General features: G+C 42.7%; 2 protein-coding genes across 4 annotated transcripts in view; one reads left to right on the top strand and one right to left on the bottom strand.

Annotated features, from left to right (window-relative positions):
* The window catches only part of BANP (BTG3 associated nuclear protein), a 145,703-nt gene extending 139,351 nt beyond the window's left edge, over window positions 1-6,352 (bottom strand). The window contains exon 1 of one of the 3 annotated variants that reach the window (XM_083456503.1): window positions 6,156-6,351. The gene's annotated coding sequence lies outside the window, so the exon portion shown is untranslated. Of the gene's footprint in view, window positions 1-6,155 lie in introns of all 3 variants that reach the window. The other 2 variants (XM_083456504.1, XM_083456505.1) reach the window with 2 other exon arrangements.
* A 3,734-nt stretch (window positions 6,353-10,086) lies between these two features.
* CA5A (carbonic anhydrase 5A) overlaps window positions 10,087-17,450 on the top strand; it is a 32,346-nt gene continuing 24,982 nt past the window's right edge. The window contains exon 1 of the mRNA XM_083456510.1: window positions 10,087-10,337. Coding sequence (XP_083312636.1) covers window positions 10,193-10,337 — 145 coding nt within the window. The 5' untranslated portion in view covers window positions 10,087-10,192. The remainder of the gene's footprint in view (window positions 10,338-17,450) is intronic.

Below are 17,450 nucleotides of genomic sequence, written 5' to 3' on the forward strand. Positions count from 1 at the left end.
ACTGGGAGAGTTACAGCATCTTCTGCGACTGTAGAGACCGATATGAGAAAAATGTATGTTTTGCAGGTGGGGTAGATGAAGGCGTCTGGTTTCACTGCTGCAGGTGCACCAAGGCCTTTCTTCTCTCTGCACTAGGGCACTGAACAGTTTCAGAGTGGTGTTCTACACTGCTCCCCATTCAGTCACAAAGCTTACTGAGTGGCCTTTGAAGTGGTCAAGCACCCTCAACCTCTCCAAGTTGATAAATGGCAATTAAAAGAACCACAGCCTCTGCACTCATTGCCTCATTTTGCTTTAAGGGCAAAATACATCTACCCTATACATTCATTTGTGCAAAGTGTAATGCTATTTCACTCCTATGCAGAAATCTAAACGTGCATTATCCAGTCCTTGTTATGTTCCCTATGTCAGGTCACTTGTGCTTCCCTGGCACTGGGGAGGTATAAAAGGGCAAACATCATTGTAATTTTCTTAGGAACCCAATCTGCAATTTTAAATTACCGCACTTTTCCGTGTATAAAACAAAGTTTGTTTATTTTAAAATGTTAAAAATTGGGGGTTGTCTTATACACGGAATGTGTATAGGGAGGACTTGGGATTGGTTGCTGCTGCGAGCTGGAGATTGTCAGCAGCTATTGGGCATGCTATTGGTGGTTGCATCAAGGGCTAGTTTTTATTGGTTGTCGCTGCGGCAATTGGTTGGGCGACTGGCAGCTTCTGCCAGCAAGGGGACAGATAGGCGGCTTTTGTCTGACCCCCCCCCCCCCAAAAAAAAGCTCAACAACTCTGGTCTGGGCAATCTCCCATTTTCTTAATTTGGAGTCCCCAAAAATAGGTGGCGTCTTATACATGGGGAGCGTGTTATACACAGAAAAATATGGTATACTGTGAATCTACATGGCCTTGTGGTTTGATTTGTCTCTCTTCCTGGCACCACACCAGCCCATGGACACAGGGCAACATCACCCAGTATCATCACAGGCACTGGGTCATAGGTACATAGGAAGAACACAAACAAAACTTCTGCTCCATTTCAACCCTTTACAGAGGCTGCGGCATTAGCCTTTAATATGTACAGCCTTCAAACAGAAGTGCCCTACAAAATATTAGCAGAAAATAAGATTGTATGACTGGTGCAGAAAGGGAAGGAGTTGTGGTGGACAAATGGTTTGTATTTACCAAATGTTCTTGACCATTTAGATGTTCACAGCAAAGGCAAAGAAACATTTCTCGGCAGTCTACTTGTCTGTAAATCACAATATTTGTACATGCTGATTGAAGTGCAAACAACCTGGACACATCTTACTTCAAATTATCCAAAGAATTTACACTAACTCTTTAAATAAAGGATCTCTTTTTAGAATGCTGCAGAAAACTAATACTTTGGGGGGATATGGGTGCTTGCCATATATGGGGGTGGGGTGGGGGTGGGCAGTGCTTGGGAGAGAACTGTAGAAACTTTAAACAAATATAGGAAGATTGCCACTTTAAAGTAGAATTCGGTGTATTCTTTTTTAGTTATTTACTAAAAAGTGTGATCATCTGACACACGTTATCAATTAATAGGAGTGAGAAGAAAATGATGGTATTGTGTTTGCTGCACTCAAGAGTATCACTGTCCATCTGTGTTATGAAGATTAAACCAATGGACTGGGAGAATGACGAAGCAAGTCCCACAATGGAACTCTGCTTAACTTTTCCCCAATGGTATTTGCATACTCCAAACCCTGACCCACATATATAGATGGGGCTGGGAGCACACAGTATCTAGAGACAGGAAAAGCCCCCCCCCCCCAGCAATACACCTTTCGTGGGGAGGAGAGCAGAGAGGGTAAGCTCCTATCCTGTAGTGAAGTTCCGCAAAGTGTGGTATACTCTCAGGGGTATGCAAAAGGCTTTCAAAGGGTACATGGCAGAATTTGTTCTGGTCTAGATAAAATAGTATTATTACAACTACCTCCAAGTTATCTTTGCCAGAGAAAGGGTATGCCAGTGAGACTAAACTCTCAAAAGCATTATGCGATTATTCTAAGTTTGGGAAACACAGCTGTAGGGAATCTTGTGGGACTGGAACCCAGCCCCACATGGAGAGCGAGAGCTGAGTTCCAGTACTTCAGCCTGCTTCACAGCCTTCAGCCATCTAAAACAAACCCAAGCACTATATGCCATTACTGTTTTAGGCTGCCAAGGGCGTGCTCTCACACATTTCCAATATACTGTTTCAACACTTTAAACCATATGTCTAACCCCTTTTCACCCCAAGTTAATGAACAGTACAAAAAGAAGGAACAAAGAAGAGAAACTAAGGCTGCAATGCTTAACACACCTATAGGGAGCAGTTTTTGTTTTTATCAGAAATTTACGTGTAAGTAAGCAAGGACAAGATCCAATTGCAAAAGTCACACTTGGATTCTGCATAGTTATTTTAACAATGCAGATCACTGAGCAGGGAGAACAGAAATTGCTTGTACTTGTAAATCCACTCCAGGGAATCCGAACAAAGATTATGGAGTAACTTTGCCAAACTGATTGGATTGACATCATCAAAACAAATTACACAGCATAACAGTTCTGAGTTTAAATATTTATTTTAACAAAGGTTGTGCTTTAAATATCCTTCAGAAGGTTACCAACAGTTTAAAAAAGAACCCACAAAACTGAAGCTATTTGAAAGCGATTGTTAGAGCCAATGATTGGCTAGTATGTCAAATTCGTATTGTATTATCAATATAATCAGGGATTTTTTTCAGGGGGAACCCAGGAACTCAGTTCCGGCACCTCTCAGGTGGGCGCCATTTGCCATTCTAAGGGAATGAGGGAGGTGTTCATGGTTCCAGCACCTCTTTTCCTAGAAAAATAGAACTTAATATACTGTACAGTAATACATTTGCTCCTCATAATTTTCAAGGGAAGAGCGCCATCTGGTGAAAAACCAGTATGTCCTTGCAGAATGCATCACAAGTGTCTTGAGCAGCAAAACCAAACAAACAAAACAGGTGAACTATGCAGCTGCAAATCCAAATAGCACTCTTTTGTTACACTTTTTCCGTTTAAGATGGTAAAGATGAAAGGATAATGGTGTGAACAGAAAGCAGCAGTAAATAAGAAGCAACAACATAGGGGAGATTATCTTGACCCTACCCCAGTGAAAAGGAGGAATGGATCCAAGCAAAAAAGAAATATTATTTCAGCAAGGATGGACATAGACTAGTCTTCACAGGAATGTAGGAATTTGCCTTTTATCAGGTCAGTTTATTTGTCCATTTAGTACACTCTGGTCTTGTGTGACCAGAAGCTCTCCGAGTGGTTTCAGGCAATCAGAAGAGTCCTTCCCACCAGCATTCCCACTGACCCTAATTCAATCAAAGATTCCTCAGGGATTGAACCTGGGCCTGTCTGCACACAAAGCAGGCAAATGCTACCTCTGAACTATTCTTCTGTATACCTCCCAATTCATCAATATTCAAAGAACAGTAATCTGCCTCCTTCCCCCTAATTTATTTTTCTTATATTTATAGCCTGTCTTTCTTCCATCATGGAACCCCAAGTGGCATACATGTGGTTTGCAGGTACTGATCTGACCCAAACCTGCATGGCTCCAGCAGGGAGGGCAGTTTCATGTTCCTTTTTAGACCATAAATATATGTACAATAAATAGTATTTGCATTTCCCACAGACCCTGGTTCCAAGCAGGTTTTGCAATGGCAGCTGAACTAATTTTCTTGCTTTCAAATCCCATTTCATTGTTCGTGTGTTTGGAGTTAAGAATTTAAACAGTTTCATGCAATTGACTTCACTCTCTGGCAATGTGTAGTTTGAGGGCAAATGTTATGGCACTTAAGAAATGTAAACAGGGTGCAACAATTCACTTGTACAGTCATACCTCGGGTTGAATGTGCTTTGAGATGAGCACGTTCAAGTTGCGCTCCGCGGCAACCCGGAAGTAACGGAGCGCGTTACTTCCAGGTTTCGCCGCCTGCGCATGCGCAGACGCTCAAAATGACATCACACGCATGCGCAGAAGCAGCAAAAGGCGACACGTGCGTGTGCAGATGTGCCATCGCTAGTTACGTTTGCTTCTAGATGCGAACAGCGCTCCGGAACAGATCCCGCTCGCATCTAGAGGTAATCCCATTTTATGACCCATGAGGATGCCTTAAGGGCTACTGTTTGCAACACTTGCCACTTCCATTTCCAGACTTATTCTGTTGCTTCTCCTGCTCTGGTTGGATAAATTGTAAGCTCCCTTTTTCTCTATTATCATATCTTCATGCATACTGTGAGCACAGTATAAACAAGTTCCGCATTATAGAAGACAGAAATACAACACATTTACATTCCACGCCTGGTATTTAACTAGGTTGTGAGAAATTATCTAAATAATATTATGTATTAACAATCAGTTACCTATAATAAACTTGCAGCAAGCTTCATTATGGCCAATCTCACTTTCTAATAACACTAAACAAGTTGCCTATCCCAGTTCTATGCAAAGCTTGCCAGTTACAACTTTGCAAAATTGTAAAGTAGCCTGGAGATCACTGAAGTTTAGCTTATATCAACAATGGGGAGTGAGAGCCTAGAAAACATGTGCTTGCCCTACAGCAAGCATAGGGAACCTGTGGCCCTCCAGGAGATTTTGTTGGACTACAACTTCCATCCTCCCAAATGAACATCCAGAGGGCCACAGATTCCCTATCCTTGTCCTAAAACTAGATTGTGTATTGTATTCACGTCAAGCTTAATCAAAAGGAGTGCATTCACTTCAAGTCCAGCCAAGGATAAATATGGTTACAAAATATTAAACATGTTTTCATTGGATTTTTCTTTGCATCGTGTCACAATCAAAATTTCACATGGTTGTTGTTCCAACATGTGCGCATTACTGAAATTGTAACGTTCAATTAGCCTTTTGACAATAACTGAACAAGTGTAAAAAAATTTCATTAGGTTAAAATGGACGAAACTGGCAATGAAACATTGGTAGCAAAGGACGAGTCTGGGAGTTAATAAGAGGAAGACTACAAAACAGAGGTAGTTTGAATGTGTTTCTAAACATTATCCACTCAGACACCATCATGACAAGATGAATTAAGTATCCTATTATCATTATTATTAAGTTCTAAGGTTGGGAGATCCCATGTGTGTGTGTGTGTACACATACTGAAAAACAGAAATACAACAGAAACAGCAAATAAACAAAAAATAATCAAAAACAAGCAAGCCAAATGCTTCTCAGAACAGAGCAATCTTCAAGTGATGACAAAATGTTGTCAGGGAGGTAGCTGATACTCCAGAGCCCAGGCACGGCAACAGAACAAACCCTTGGTGGCAGGACTGACACCAGGCTTCTGCAGGCTAAAATACCCCATTGATATGTAAATAAATATATTTAAGTGGCTTCCCACCAAATTAAGGACACATTTTCAACCTATTCAAATCTGCTTTTACTCAATCACACACGCTTGTTGTGGTTTTCCACTTCCTATACTACAATCCACCTTGAACACTGTTCTTCTGTGGGAAAGCAGATTAGATTATAACCTTATCTCTGTGTTGTGTCCAGTAGGTATGCATGCCCTTCCTGGCAAGGATCTGTATTTTGTTGCTGCTGTTGTTTTAAAAAAAGGCACCAGCACACGCGCTGATGAAACCATAAGGATCAATCAATATTATCTAGAAAATCAAAAAGTTGCAACCCTACGGTTTTAAACGAGTAATTTTACCCGTGTAAAAAAAAAGCGAATTATTGATGTATGCAAATATATGCAAATCAGGAAGCTAACAGACATATACACGCACACATATTTAACATTTATAATCCTAAATAAAAGGTGTCTTATCATCTAAATTCGTGCAAGGCGGTGGGGCGGTGAAAGAGAGATAAGCAGGGAAATCCCGCCTCCCGTTCCAGGAGGGGAGGGGCCAAGCGGCTCGCGGCGGCGGCGGCGGCGCGGGGGGGGGGAGTGAGAGGCTGAGAGTGAAGCCCCGCCCCTCGCTCGCCCTCCTCCCGCCTCCCCCTCGCGGCCCAGCGGCCGAGGCGCTGTGAGGGAAACCGAGCGGGTTTTCCGGCGTCGTGAGGGAGCCGCGCGAGGCCCGCGCCGAGGAGCTCCAGCCCGAGCCAGCCGCCCAGCCGCGGGGGAGAGCGAGGTTACCGTTTGCCTTGCCGAATTCTCGTGGTGTTTGGTCGGGCGGCTGCGATAATGGCGTCCTTCCTCGCGAGAGATCCTCCGGAGTCGCTACTGCGCAGGCGCCACAAAGCCCCGCCGCTCTCCTTCGACTGACTCGAGGCGCCGCGCACGCGCGCTGAAGGGCTCCTACCTTTGGTCCACGGCAGCCAACCCAACGCCAGAGCCTCTAGCCGGCGAGCGGCTGGACTACGCGTCCCGGAGGGCCTTGCGTGCGGGGGGACTCCCGTGAAGCTCGCTTCTCCCGAGGCATGCTGGGAGTTGTAGTAACCAGGGAAAGAAGAAGTGGACGCTGGGGAGTGTAGTTGTAAAGCTCAATGATGCTTTGGGCTCAGAGTTTGAAAGCTTGAGGCCACCAGGCGGCAGAAATAAAGCAGAGCGATGGTTAGGTCATGTTTTCACGGATTGTCATTCCCGCCAAATATTACTCAAAGCCTCAATAAGCGTGTAGCGTGATTTTGTATATATGATGTGTGTGTGGCTCAAACACATAGACAGAGACCAATACATTACATTTTATCACATTAATACCCTGCCTTTCTTCCAAGGGCCTCAAGCTGGCATTCACTGTTTCTCCCTCTTCCCATTTTATCTGCACAACAAACCTGTGACGTAGGTTAGGCTGAGAAACAGCGATTTTCCCCAGGTCACCGAGTGAGCTTCACGACTGAGTGGGGACTGGAATCATAGTCTCCCATATCTTAGTCCTATACATTGAACAACAAGGAGGAACAGGCTTGGTGTTAAAACCAGTCAGAAATGTGGAAGAAGGTCTAGCTCTGTGACAGAGCACCTACTTTACATGCAAAAATTCCCAGGGCTGGGAAAGGCTCCCGTCAGAAAACCTGGAAAGCTGGTGCTGGTCAGTAAGAAAGCAAAATAATTTATCTTGTAGCACCTTAAATGTGAACAAATTTAGTCCAACGTAAGCTTTTGTACAAATACCATTCTGTTTTTATTTTAATTGCTTATTTAACAAGATTTATAGACCACTTAATAAAATAAATACATAAAAATCTCTAAGGCATTTGCAAAGCCAAGTAGACAAATTGTCTAGCCATGTTTCTATATGCAGCACACTCTTACTCATGTTTACTCAAGAAGTAAATCTCCCTAGGATAGCAGCACCACATCCAGCGCCATTCATCTGAAGCACATGGTTCCCCCCCCCCCAAAGCACTCCAGGGAACTATGGTTTACCCCTCACACAACTAAATACCCAGCACATTTAAGAAACTAGTTTCCAGGATTATTCAGGGGAAGCCATGTGCTGTAAATGTAGGTTGTGGGTGTAACTCTAGAGCTCCTAGGTAAAGAGCTGGAGCTGGAAGCGTGGTATCTCATGCAAAATAATAATAATTGAAATGGCATCTGCAAATGGCCAGAACAGGGATAGCAATTTGCAAGGCAAGTGTAGCAAGAAAAGGGTACTGTTTCTGGTAAACTGGGACAGCTGGTGCATATGTTGAATTATGTATACAAATGTAACTGAACTGCAGCTTCCCATTGTGATTCATTGTCTTTTGGCCTCGCTGGTTACAAATTCGGAGAGAGGGGGAACTATGTGGCATCACAAAAGGCTAACAATTCAGCATAACCTTTCATGGGCTACAGTCCACTTCATGAGAATGACAGTTCACATATCTATTGATGGGAATTCTCATCTACAGAAACTTATAAGGTCCCTCCAACTTCTACACCTAATAACTGCAAATAAAACTTCATGTAGATTTTATTCCTCAACATGTATTATTCCATACTAGATTTGTTGATGTTTTAAGTTTCTGTCAACCATGGCAGGGCCCTTGGATTCTCTGCTTTTCCCAAGCAAATCAGTGTTTGACAAACACTGTCCATAACCTCATTTATCAGTTCAAGGCATTTTTAAATATTATTATTCAAAGCAAATTCTATATACCCGGTGTATAATTTAAGGCAGTGCTTTTTTTCTTTTTAAAAAAGAGGTTTAGGGATACTCTCGTTTTCCTACTCATATTGAAATACTGTCCCTCAATGAGGCCAAACTTAGTTTCACAAAATGTTTAGGGGGTATGCGTACCTCTGCGTACCCCGGGCGGGGGGAGCACCAATTTAATGTAAAAAATTAATTCTTGGTGCACACAGTTTTGCAAAGGGTCAGTGCAAAGGTTGCCCCATGTAAAGAGGTCAAAAAAATCATACATGTTCACAATCTGTAGTAATTTCCCGTGTAACCTGTAGCAGATCTACAGATATAGAGCAGAAAAAGATAGAGGAGAAATCTTGTCATAAACAGTTAACATTTTTATATAGCATGAGTGAATGTATAGCAGATTGTGACAGTTCAAAGCATTACATGTGTATTATTAATTAAAAAATATAAAATTTATAAAAATTTATAAGGTGTCAAAGTTTTCCAGGCACTGTACAAAGGTTAAAAAAAAAATTGTCCTTTCCATCAAGTTTATAATCTAAGATACATGAGAGAAAAGGAAGCTGAGGTGGGGAAGGAAAACAAGCAAATTGAGGCCCCAGTTCTTAAGACAATCTTAGGCTGTATTCACACAACATTTTATTCTGGAATCAGTAGACACAGAGTACTTAATTTTTCTTTGTGGTCCACACTCAGTCTGCAATCCCACTCCACACCCCAAAAAGCATTTCTTGGGAAATTGGTTCCATTCTGAAATCCTTCTAGTGAAGCAAAGTCCCCAACAAACACAGAAAGCAATAAAATGTGAAGTGATGTTGCCAGGGATCTTTGTTGAACAAGACTTGGCTTGTGAGTAAGCATTATAAAAGGATCTTGGCCTTGAGTTCTGCTCCCAACTAATTGCAGAAGAGCAGTGACAGTGACTCCAAAGGGGTTTGGTGTGGAAGGGAGCAACCTTTGTCTTCTCAATTGCCTTTCTCAATTGCCAACATTGCAACAGTTCTCTCCTCCACCAAGACCAGCCCATCCATAATGTTATGAGTTTGCAGGGTCAGCCTGGATGGGACCTTGGGTCCCCCTCCAGAATCTGCAATTCTGCATCTGTGAAGGTAGAATGTATAGGGGGAAACCAACCAAACCATTTCCTTCTTTCAAGGTAATGGTTTGGACTGACTAGTTAAATAGCACAATTTAGCATAACCAAAAAAGTTGCTCACAGAACAAATAGGTGAGCCTTTCCTGCACCCCCTCACCTAAGCAGACTATAAATGAAAAATATACCAGTAGTCTCTGTGTGTGATACATATATATAGACAAGTACATATATGAAAACAGTAGCTACAGACACAGAGACAGGTCTTGCTCTGTGCTGGGGCTCCCCTGGAAACCTAAAGGGAAAGCAATATCTATGGCAGTGTTAATGCTGTGAGCCCCACAATCCTATGCTCAGGTTGTATACATGGGTAAATAAAACCATATATCCTAAAGACACCACAGTCTCCACTGACACTCATTCCCCCAAAAATGAACACTGGGTAAGTGCTTGGAACCCACAGAGTCTCTCACTGCTCAGGGATTGCAGTGGTGTGTAACAATATTCTTACCATTGCCCCCCTCTACAAGTACTTTGTCCTTCATCTGCCTGTTTGCCATCTGTAAACAGTGTGGATGGATACTGAACAAACAACACTATCTTTAAAAAGAAGCAAAAGAAAAGTAAGGTATGCAAATCACTAAAGCATCACACAGGACTCTGCAGAAGAATGTCCTGCGCAAGGCAGGGAATTTATTTGGGCCATTTCTATATGCAAAACTCACAGGCAGCAGCCAGTGAGTCCAGCCTCTCCACCAAAAATTAGAACCAATGAAGAATCCAGCTGTGGGATGGGTTGAAATTTAACTATCTGTTTGGCTCCCCCCACCATCACCACCACCAAGTGGGTGTGCCCCTGGGTGATCAGAATAGTTCATAAACAGAACTGGGTTTATTTAAGTCCGATCACTCATTGCAGATTATTCCAGCTTTGCGTTGGGAGAGCACTCATTCCTCTGGCTATATAGACCCTGCAGGAGGCCTTGGTGCTGGTCCAAAATGGTCTTTCTGACCAAGCTGAAGGTAACGAACATGACACATTTCAGCAAGCAGCTGACAACTCTCTGGGGGCAGCATCAGCATCTGATACCAGCCAGGGCATGCAGCTTGGCCACTTGTACTTATAAAAACAGATACGCTTCATGTAAGTATCTATATTTGTTATCCTTCTTGTTAGAAGTGCATCGCCGGCACCTGTGTGAGGATGAGGCAACACATAGCAGAAACTGTGAGGGTGAAAGCCATTTATGAAAGTTAAGAAAAATGGTGGTCATTATTTCAGATGAGAAAGAACCCAGAGGGAATTTTATACTATGATTGAAACGGGGGGAAAGAAATATAATTTTGTAAGAGGGGGGAATAAAGGAGAAATTGAAGATTCACTGCCAATGTTCAGTGGACTTTCCTCCTTGCCAGCTGCATAGGAATAAAATGTCACCCTTCATGAGTTTGCTGGTACATTTGAGTTAGTAATTATTCTACAAATTGTGAGTTTGCTGAAAGCAGCAGCTGTAATGGTTATACGATATGAAATTGAATGTAAGTCATTAGCTATCTAATAGGAGCCAAACTGAATAGGAAAAAGTTTTCATTCTTGCCAGTCAGCCTGAATGCCAATGCCATAAATACTGAGCTTCTACAAAATATAAGAGAGGAGGAAAATGCTAGTGTCGTGTTGCAAATAGAGAACTGTTTGCATTTTAACAAGAGCTGGGTTGAAGCTGCCTCTGGAGCAGAAGCTCTCTGCAGGGCTACACTTCTAAAAATGGGTGCTGGGGATGAAGCTGCCTGGAAAATACACAGAAAAACCTTTACCGCAATTCTAAAGGTGCAAGTGCAGGCTGTGGTTGATCGGTGGAGCAAAAACGCATTCTGTGCATGCTCAGAGTAATTTCCATCTTTATGATTAGTCCACCTGTTCTGCAGCTTTCTTAACTGGATTTTGTACTGGTTCGGATAAAACCTGACTGCAGGTGAATAGTTCCCCCCCCCCGACTTAGCTTTCCATCTTTAAAATGAGGGTGTGCACAACCCACCTCATAAGATTTCTTATGAGAATGAGGGAGCTAAATACTTGTGAAGAATTTTGCTCCATAATAAATGACTGCTTTTTGAAGAAGGATTAGGTGTGCGAAGTAATTGGTGTGTTTGTTCTAGAGAATGAGAGATGGTGTAATACCACATTCTTGTTGATACTTGGGCAATGTCACACTTTTTCTAAATGTCCATCCTTGTGTTCCTCTACATTAATTCGTCTTTTTTGACAAGTGGCAGGAAAAGTTATGCTTAATGTTTCTGTAGTGTTCCAATGTGGAATCTTCAGTCAACATGCTTGGTTCCCAACAAGGTCACATTTACTTTTTTCTTTGAATGTAATGGGTATTTTGTGATTCCCACAACTGTTTCCTAGATTTCCAAATGTGCCCAAGAAAGTGGAGAGCAAAAACCCTTTGCCATTCATTGCCTGTCTGGCATTTCAAGAAGCCAGTGACATGGAATGATATTCAGATATATACATTATTGTAAATCCTATAATCATTCATATCCTTGAACTTGGAACTCTATCCCATGCTGCTGTGGAGAATATTAAGAGCGATTCATTTGCTGGTGCATTGTTCACTTAAGGAACCAAGCCAACAAACTTTGGGGTGTTTTCTAACCAATATATGCAATATTTTCTTTAAAAGAGTTTAAATTGTCAGGTTTGTGTTTCAGGAAAAACACAGAGCAAAGCAGAACTAAATCCATTCAGAACAATGGCAATTGATAAAGTGGAACTAATTGCACTAATGATTCACATTAAGAAAAACACATTTCTTGGCAGCACAAAAGCCAAAAGAAGCTGTGTGAATGATCCACACACACACACACACACACACACACACACATCCAAAGTCCAGTCAGGCAGCACCTTCACAAACTAGTAAATGAACTTTTAAGCTTTTGGATAGAAATCAGGGAGGACATTTTTCAGTTTGGGGGCAAAATAGTGAAAATAAGTTTGAGGCATTTTTGTTGGTCCTAACAAAGGTACTGCTGACTGTGGGGTTTGGAATGTTTCCTAGAAAAGATTAATCTGCAAAAACTACTACTTTTGAATAGAAAACAAGATCAAGGTTTTTAAGGACTCCTGCAACTTAAGCAAAATATACAATTTCTAACCATAAAAGGCACAGCATTTCATAATTTCTGTGCTATTCTCCATCATTCCAGCCTCCCCCCACTGAGGCACAATTATTGCCAGATCTCTTTAATGCTAAAGCAAATCCACAGGAAATTTTGAGTCATTTATTCCCATCTTAGTACATGGTATGACTCAGAAGTGTGTCTGTAACAGGGAGTTTCCCCTTTATGGCCTTTCAAAATGTTTTCTGAAACCAATGCAAACAGCCTAAAAAACCTCACTTTCCATGCCCTGCTCTCAGCGCCAGAGTTTTATTCAAGAAGCGCAGGTTATTATGTGATATATACAGTATATAGCGAGCTATGATGATGATTAAAAGCAACACGTCTTCTCATTTTTGCAGCCTTTGCATGCTTACTCAGAACTATATTTCAGTGATTTCAATTAAATTTATTCCCAAATGAGTGGTCTTAGGTGCGTAGGCTCATTGAGCCAAGCCCATGACCACCTTTATCTTGATCACTTACACAAGGCCCTGTAGCTCACTATTCCACTATTCCACTCCCATTTTATAGGTGAGAAACTGAGGAGGCTGGTCCATCAGGGTGGGGGTTGCCAAGTGGGTATTTTGTTTCTGTTGTGAATACACTTGACAGAGTCAAATTTATTTGTGTGAACTACCGGTAATGGGTCGCGGGTGGTGCTGTGGGTTAAACCACAGAGCATAGGACTTGCTGATCAGAAGGTCGGAGGGTCGAATCCCCGCAACAGGGTGAGCTCCCATTGCTCAGTCCCATCTCCTGCCAACCTAGCAGTTTGAAAGCACGTCAAAGTGCAAGTAGATAAATAGGTACTGCTCCGGCGGGAAGGTAAACAGCATTTCCATGCACTGCTCTGGTTCACCAGAAGTGGCTTAGTCATGGTGGCCACATGACCCGGAAGCTGTATGCCAGCTCCCTCGGCCAATAAAGCGAGATGAGCATCGCAACCCCAGAGTCGGCCATGACTGGACCTAATGGTCAGGGGTCCCTTTACCTTTAACTTTACCGGTAATAGGGCCCCCCATGTGGACTGCACACAGGGCACCACAGATCATAAAACCACCACTGGTGGTCTGACTCATTGTATGTTCCAAACATAAGAGTAAAAAAAGTAGAGCAGCATCCATGGTGCAAAGGCCTCCTGAAATAAATCCATTTGAACCTGATGCCTGAAGTTTGCACTCTCAGATCCATCCAGCCCTGTATTCCCTTTCCCATAGCATCTAAGGCAGGTAATTCCCTGCACCCACATGGCCTAGATTTTCTCTGAGCACTCTCCAAAGACCAGCATGTCCAATGCAGGCCACATTTACACTAATCCAAGAAGTTTGACTTGATCCACCTCTCATTGTCTTTTCCAACCTGGTGATCTCTAGATGGTTTGGATTTTTATCCATTTTCTCCCAATACTTCAGCCTAACAAGCAGCTCAGCCAGATCCGCAATATATCACCCCCACCTTCGGAACAACTTGCTGTTCCTGCATCCTCCCCACCTGGCACTTCTATTTCAAGCACATTTTGGGCAGGAGAAAGCAACTTTGCCCTCCCTGTCTTCAGGCAACCAAGTGACAGTCAGATGCCTCCAGGCAGACAATGTGATTATACTGCACGGCCAACCCCACCCATCTCTGTTGTTTGTTATCCTAAGTCAGACTTCCCCAACACAGAGCCCTCCAGATGTTTTGGACTAGAACTCCCATCATCCCCAGCCATTGCAGCCATATGATGCTGAGACTGATGGGAGCTGTAGTACATAGTCTATGAAGAGGACACCAGCCTGCCAAAGGCTGTCCTTAGCCACACCTGGGTCTGTTGGACCTAATAAAAGAGGCACTGAGATAATGGGAATACAAGCACTGTTGATGTGCTGGATGTTGTCATGGTTGCCAGAAGTATGTCAATCCCTTCTCAGTTCCACTGTCTGGAGGTCACACAATGTTAATAGGAACTTTAAAGCATTTTTTAAGAAACGCACCTGCTTTTCAGCCAAAAAAAGGCCTCCAGAGTGGTTTCCAGATGTCAGTGATAAGACAGTCCCTGCCCTCAGGCTTACAATCTAAAAGACATGAGACAAAAAGAAAGGGATTTGGCAAGGATGCGGAAGAGGGGAAAAAGCAAACTTGGTGCTTGCAGATGGGGGTAGAGAGTGACTTGTATTGCAAACGGGTTGTTCAGATCTCCTGTATCACATCATTACATCACTCGGATATCAGCTGTGCGTGGATGTAAAAATGCCCTGTAGAAACTGCCCTTTTCCTTAATACCACTATGCTGAGTGGGGTCAGGCATGGCAACAGCGCTGAGTCATCCTACATGCCGCTTCTGAATTCACATGTTTATGTCCTCTCCCCTCTTTCATATTTCACAGTCAATGCTGCATAACAAGTTTCAGACACAGTCCAGTGCACCTTCAGATAGGAATTTTTTTTTTTGCAAGGGGAGGGGTGAAAATACCATCTGTATTTATTCTTTGTTGAGGCCTGAAAGGGATTAAAGCCTTAGTCAAGTGAAGCTGGCAATTTCCTGGTTCGAAAGAGTGACATCCTCCCAAACAGAACTCTGCCAGGCAAACAGATTATGCCGATTATGGCAAGAGAAAATGTGCTTATTATTCTTTGTACAGCGCACCTAGCGCCTTCCTGGCCTTCACAGGCAAAAAGAGAAAGGTCCTTGCCCGCAAGGAGTTTACATATTGAACCACATAATTTGGGGTGGGTGGACTATAGTATCTTTGCCCCACTATAGATGAGTCCCTGTAGCAGACACTTTCTGAACTGGATCCCACTTCAACAGATGCATGAAGTGTTACTCTTGCTTTTCACGTATATTATACAAATCAGGAATGGAGAACCTTTTTGGGGAACCAACTTGTAGACCAACTTTTACAGGTGGGTGGGGCAATCCACTTGTCAATCACATGATGTCACTGCTTCCACATGATGGACAGGTGGGTTTTCCCTTGTCAAAATCCACTGCAGACCCCTTGATCCTGTCTAAACAAAGGGGTGGGGCGGGACTGCACAGCAGTTTCTCCATTTAAAGATCACTGCTGAAGTGGCAACCCTAGTGCAGAAACTATCTACAAGACAGACAGGTTTTTTGGGTTTTGTTTTTAAAGAGGCAGATTGGATGGGTAGGGAATAGGGATGATTTGAAATATTTATGGCACTGGGAGGAGATGTTGGGGATACAAAACCACCTATATTGGTTTGGACATGCACATGAAGGAGACAAAACAACAAAGAAGCAACATATTCAGCCATATAAATTTGTTTTATGTTTGGAAATGTATCACCATGGCAATTATACTAGCTCAGCCTGTAACGAAAAGCCTCTTTGTTAGAAAGGAACAGTTTCCATTTCCCCTGCCCACATCCTATTGTTTGTTTTGCTACAAAAACTTTAAAAAAAGTATTTTCTTTAAAAAAGCAGATGCCTTCCCCCCTCCCTTCACCTCCGCCAAATATTGCAGTTTGGATCAGAGTTCTTACTCCAGCGGAAGATTTAATTGAATGCCCTTTCAGATATTTTCTAGTCACAATATTAGGCAAATATGAATTCACATTGACATGGAAAAGTACAGAGAGCTTAAAACATAACTTCACCGAGTCAAGATAATTGTGTGTCATGCTTGAATGTTGACACTGACAAAACACACCCCCTTATGGAAACTTACAATAGTACAAGCACACTACAAACTGAAATCCCTGTTCCCTCCAGGTTGTTTCTTGCCTACTGAAGTTTAAGATGGGGGGGGGGGGATGACCCTGAGAAAGAGCATTAATTGTCCTAATCACCATATTGAGCAGTCTCTCATAAACATAGCCACTCTTTTTTTAAAAAACTGTATTATTCTGTCTGCCCTTCACTGTAATAAGTGCTACTTCTACTTTTGGGGACTTCGGGCCAGACAAATATTACAACATACCCACTGTCTGTATTTGCTATGTTCATTGTTATTATTTAACCCATTTATCCCACCTATTTGCTCCTCCGGCTTTTTGGGAGAACAGATACACCTCCTGCTGCTTTTAGAAAATAATTATTTCTGTTTACTTTCTTTGGAGCACCTTCTTCCGCTTGTGCTGTCAGTAAGCAACCTGCCAGATAACACAGAAATCTGTCAGATGGCAAGCCGCCAGGAAAAGCAGCACATTCATCGCTTGCTACATGAAGAGGAAAGTTTGTTACTCATGACTTTTTGTTACTGTTTCACACACTCACTATGAAATGGATAATTTTACTAGGTGTGTAGTTTTGAACCACTCTACTGCTACAACTTGTTAATTTCGGCAGTGTGGGCAAAAACCAGTTTCCTGTCTATCCACATGATAAGGGAATCCCAGGAGTGACCATCTGTCCTCAGCTATTTGCGTAGGTAGACAGAACACAACTGCTCTTATCAGTTAATGGTGCAATCCTGCCCTTTCCCTTACTTTTATCCTTAGGCAAACTTTTAAAGCAACATATCTTTCCAGCAATAAAACAAACGGGTTCCTCTTTTTTAACCTTACATGCTTTTCTTTCAATGTAATCCCTCCCCTTTGATGTTCTTTCCATCCTAAGAAACTGTTCCAACACGTTTTAAAAGCTCTGAATGAATATTCGCTCCATCGGAGCCAACTCCTAGAGTCCGAAGTCCCTTCAGACCCCCTACTAAAATATTTGAGGGCCCTGGGAGTCTCTTCCAAGGTGTCTCTTCCAGTCCTGGAGAGGCCCATTGGCAATTGTACCTGGGAGACATTCTGCATGCAAAAAGTGCTCTACTACTAGAAGCCCACAAGTGCAGCGCAAAGGCAACAGAAATCCCCTGCTGCTGCATCCAAGTGTGGGATGTGAAACACATAGCAGTCAAGTACAACACTCCTAGAATGAACATGCAAGGGGGTGCTTTGTATGCAGTCAGGATAAAATTTCCTGTTTCCTCCTGAGCTGTGACAAACTTCCTCTGCATGCGACTAGAGGCCTGTGTGTGAGAGAGAGGGGCCTAATCTGGGCAAGAAGAAGCACACATTCTTCTCTTGCTGTCTTCTTCTCCATTTTGTTTTCCTATGTGTTAGGAGAAGTGACTGCTCAGTCGCAGTCATTTGG

Source organism: Podarcis tiliguerta (assembly GCF_965153285.1).
Source record: "Podarcis tiliguerta genome assembly, chromosome: 8".
Classification (NCBI taxonomy): Eukaryota; Metazoa; Chordata; class Lepidosauria; order Squamata; family Lacertidae; genus Podarcis; species Podarcis tiliguerta.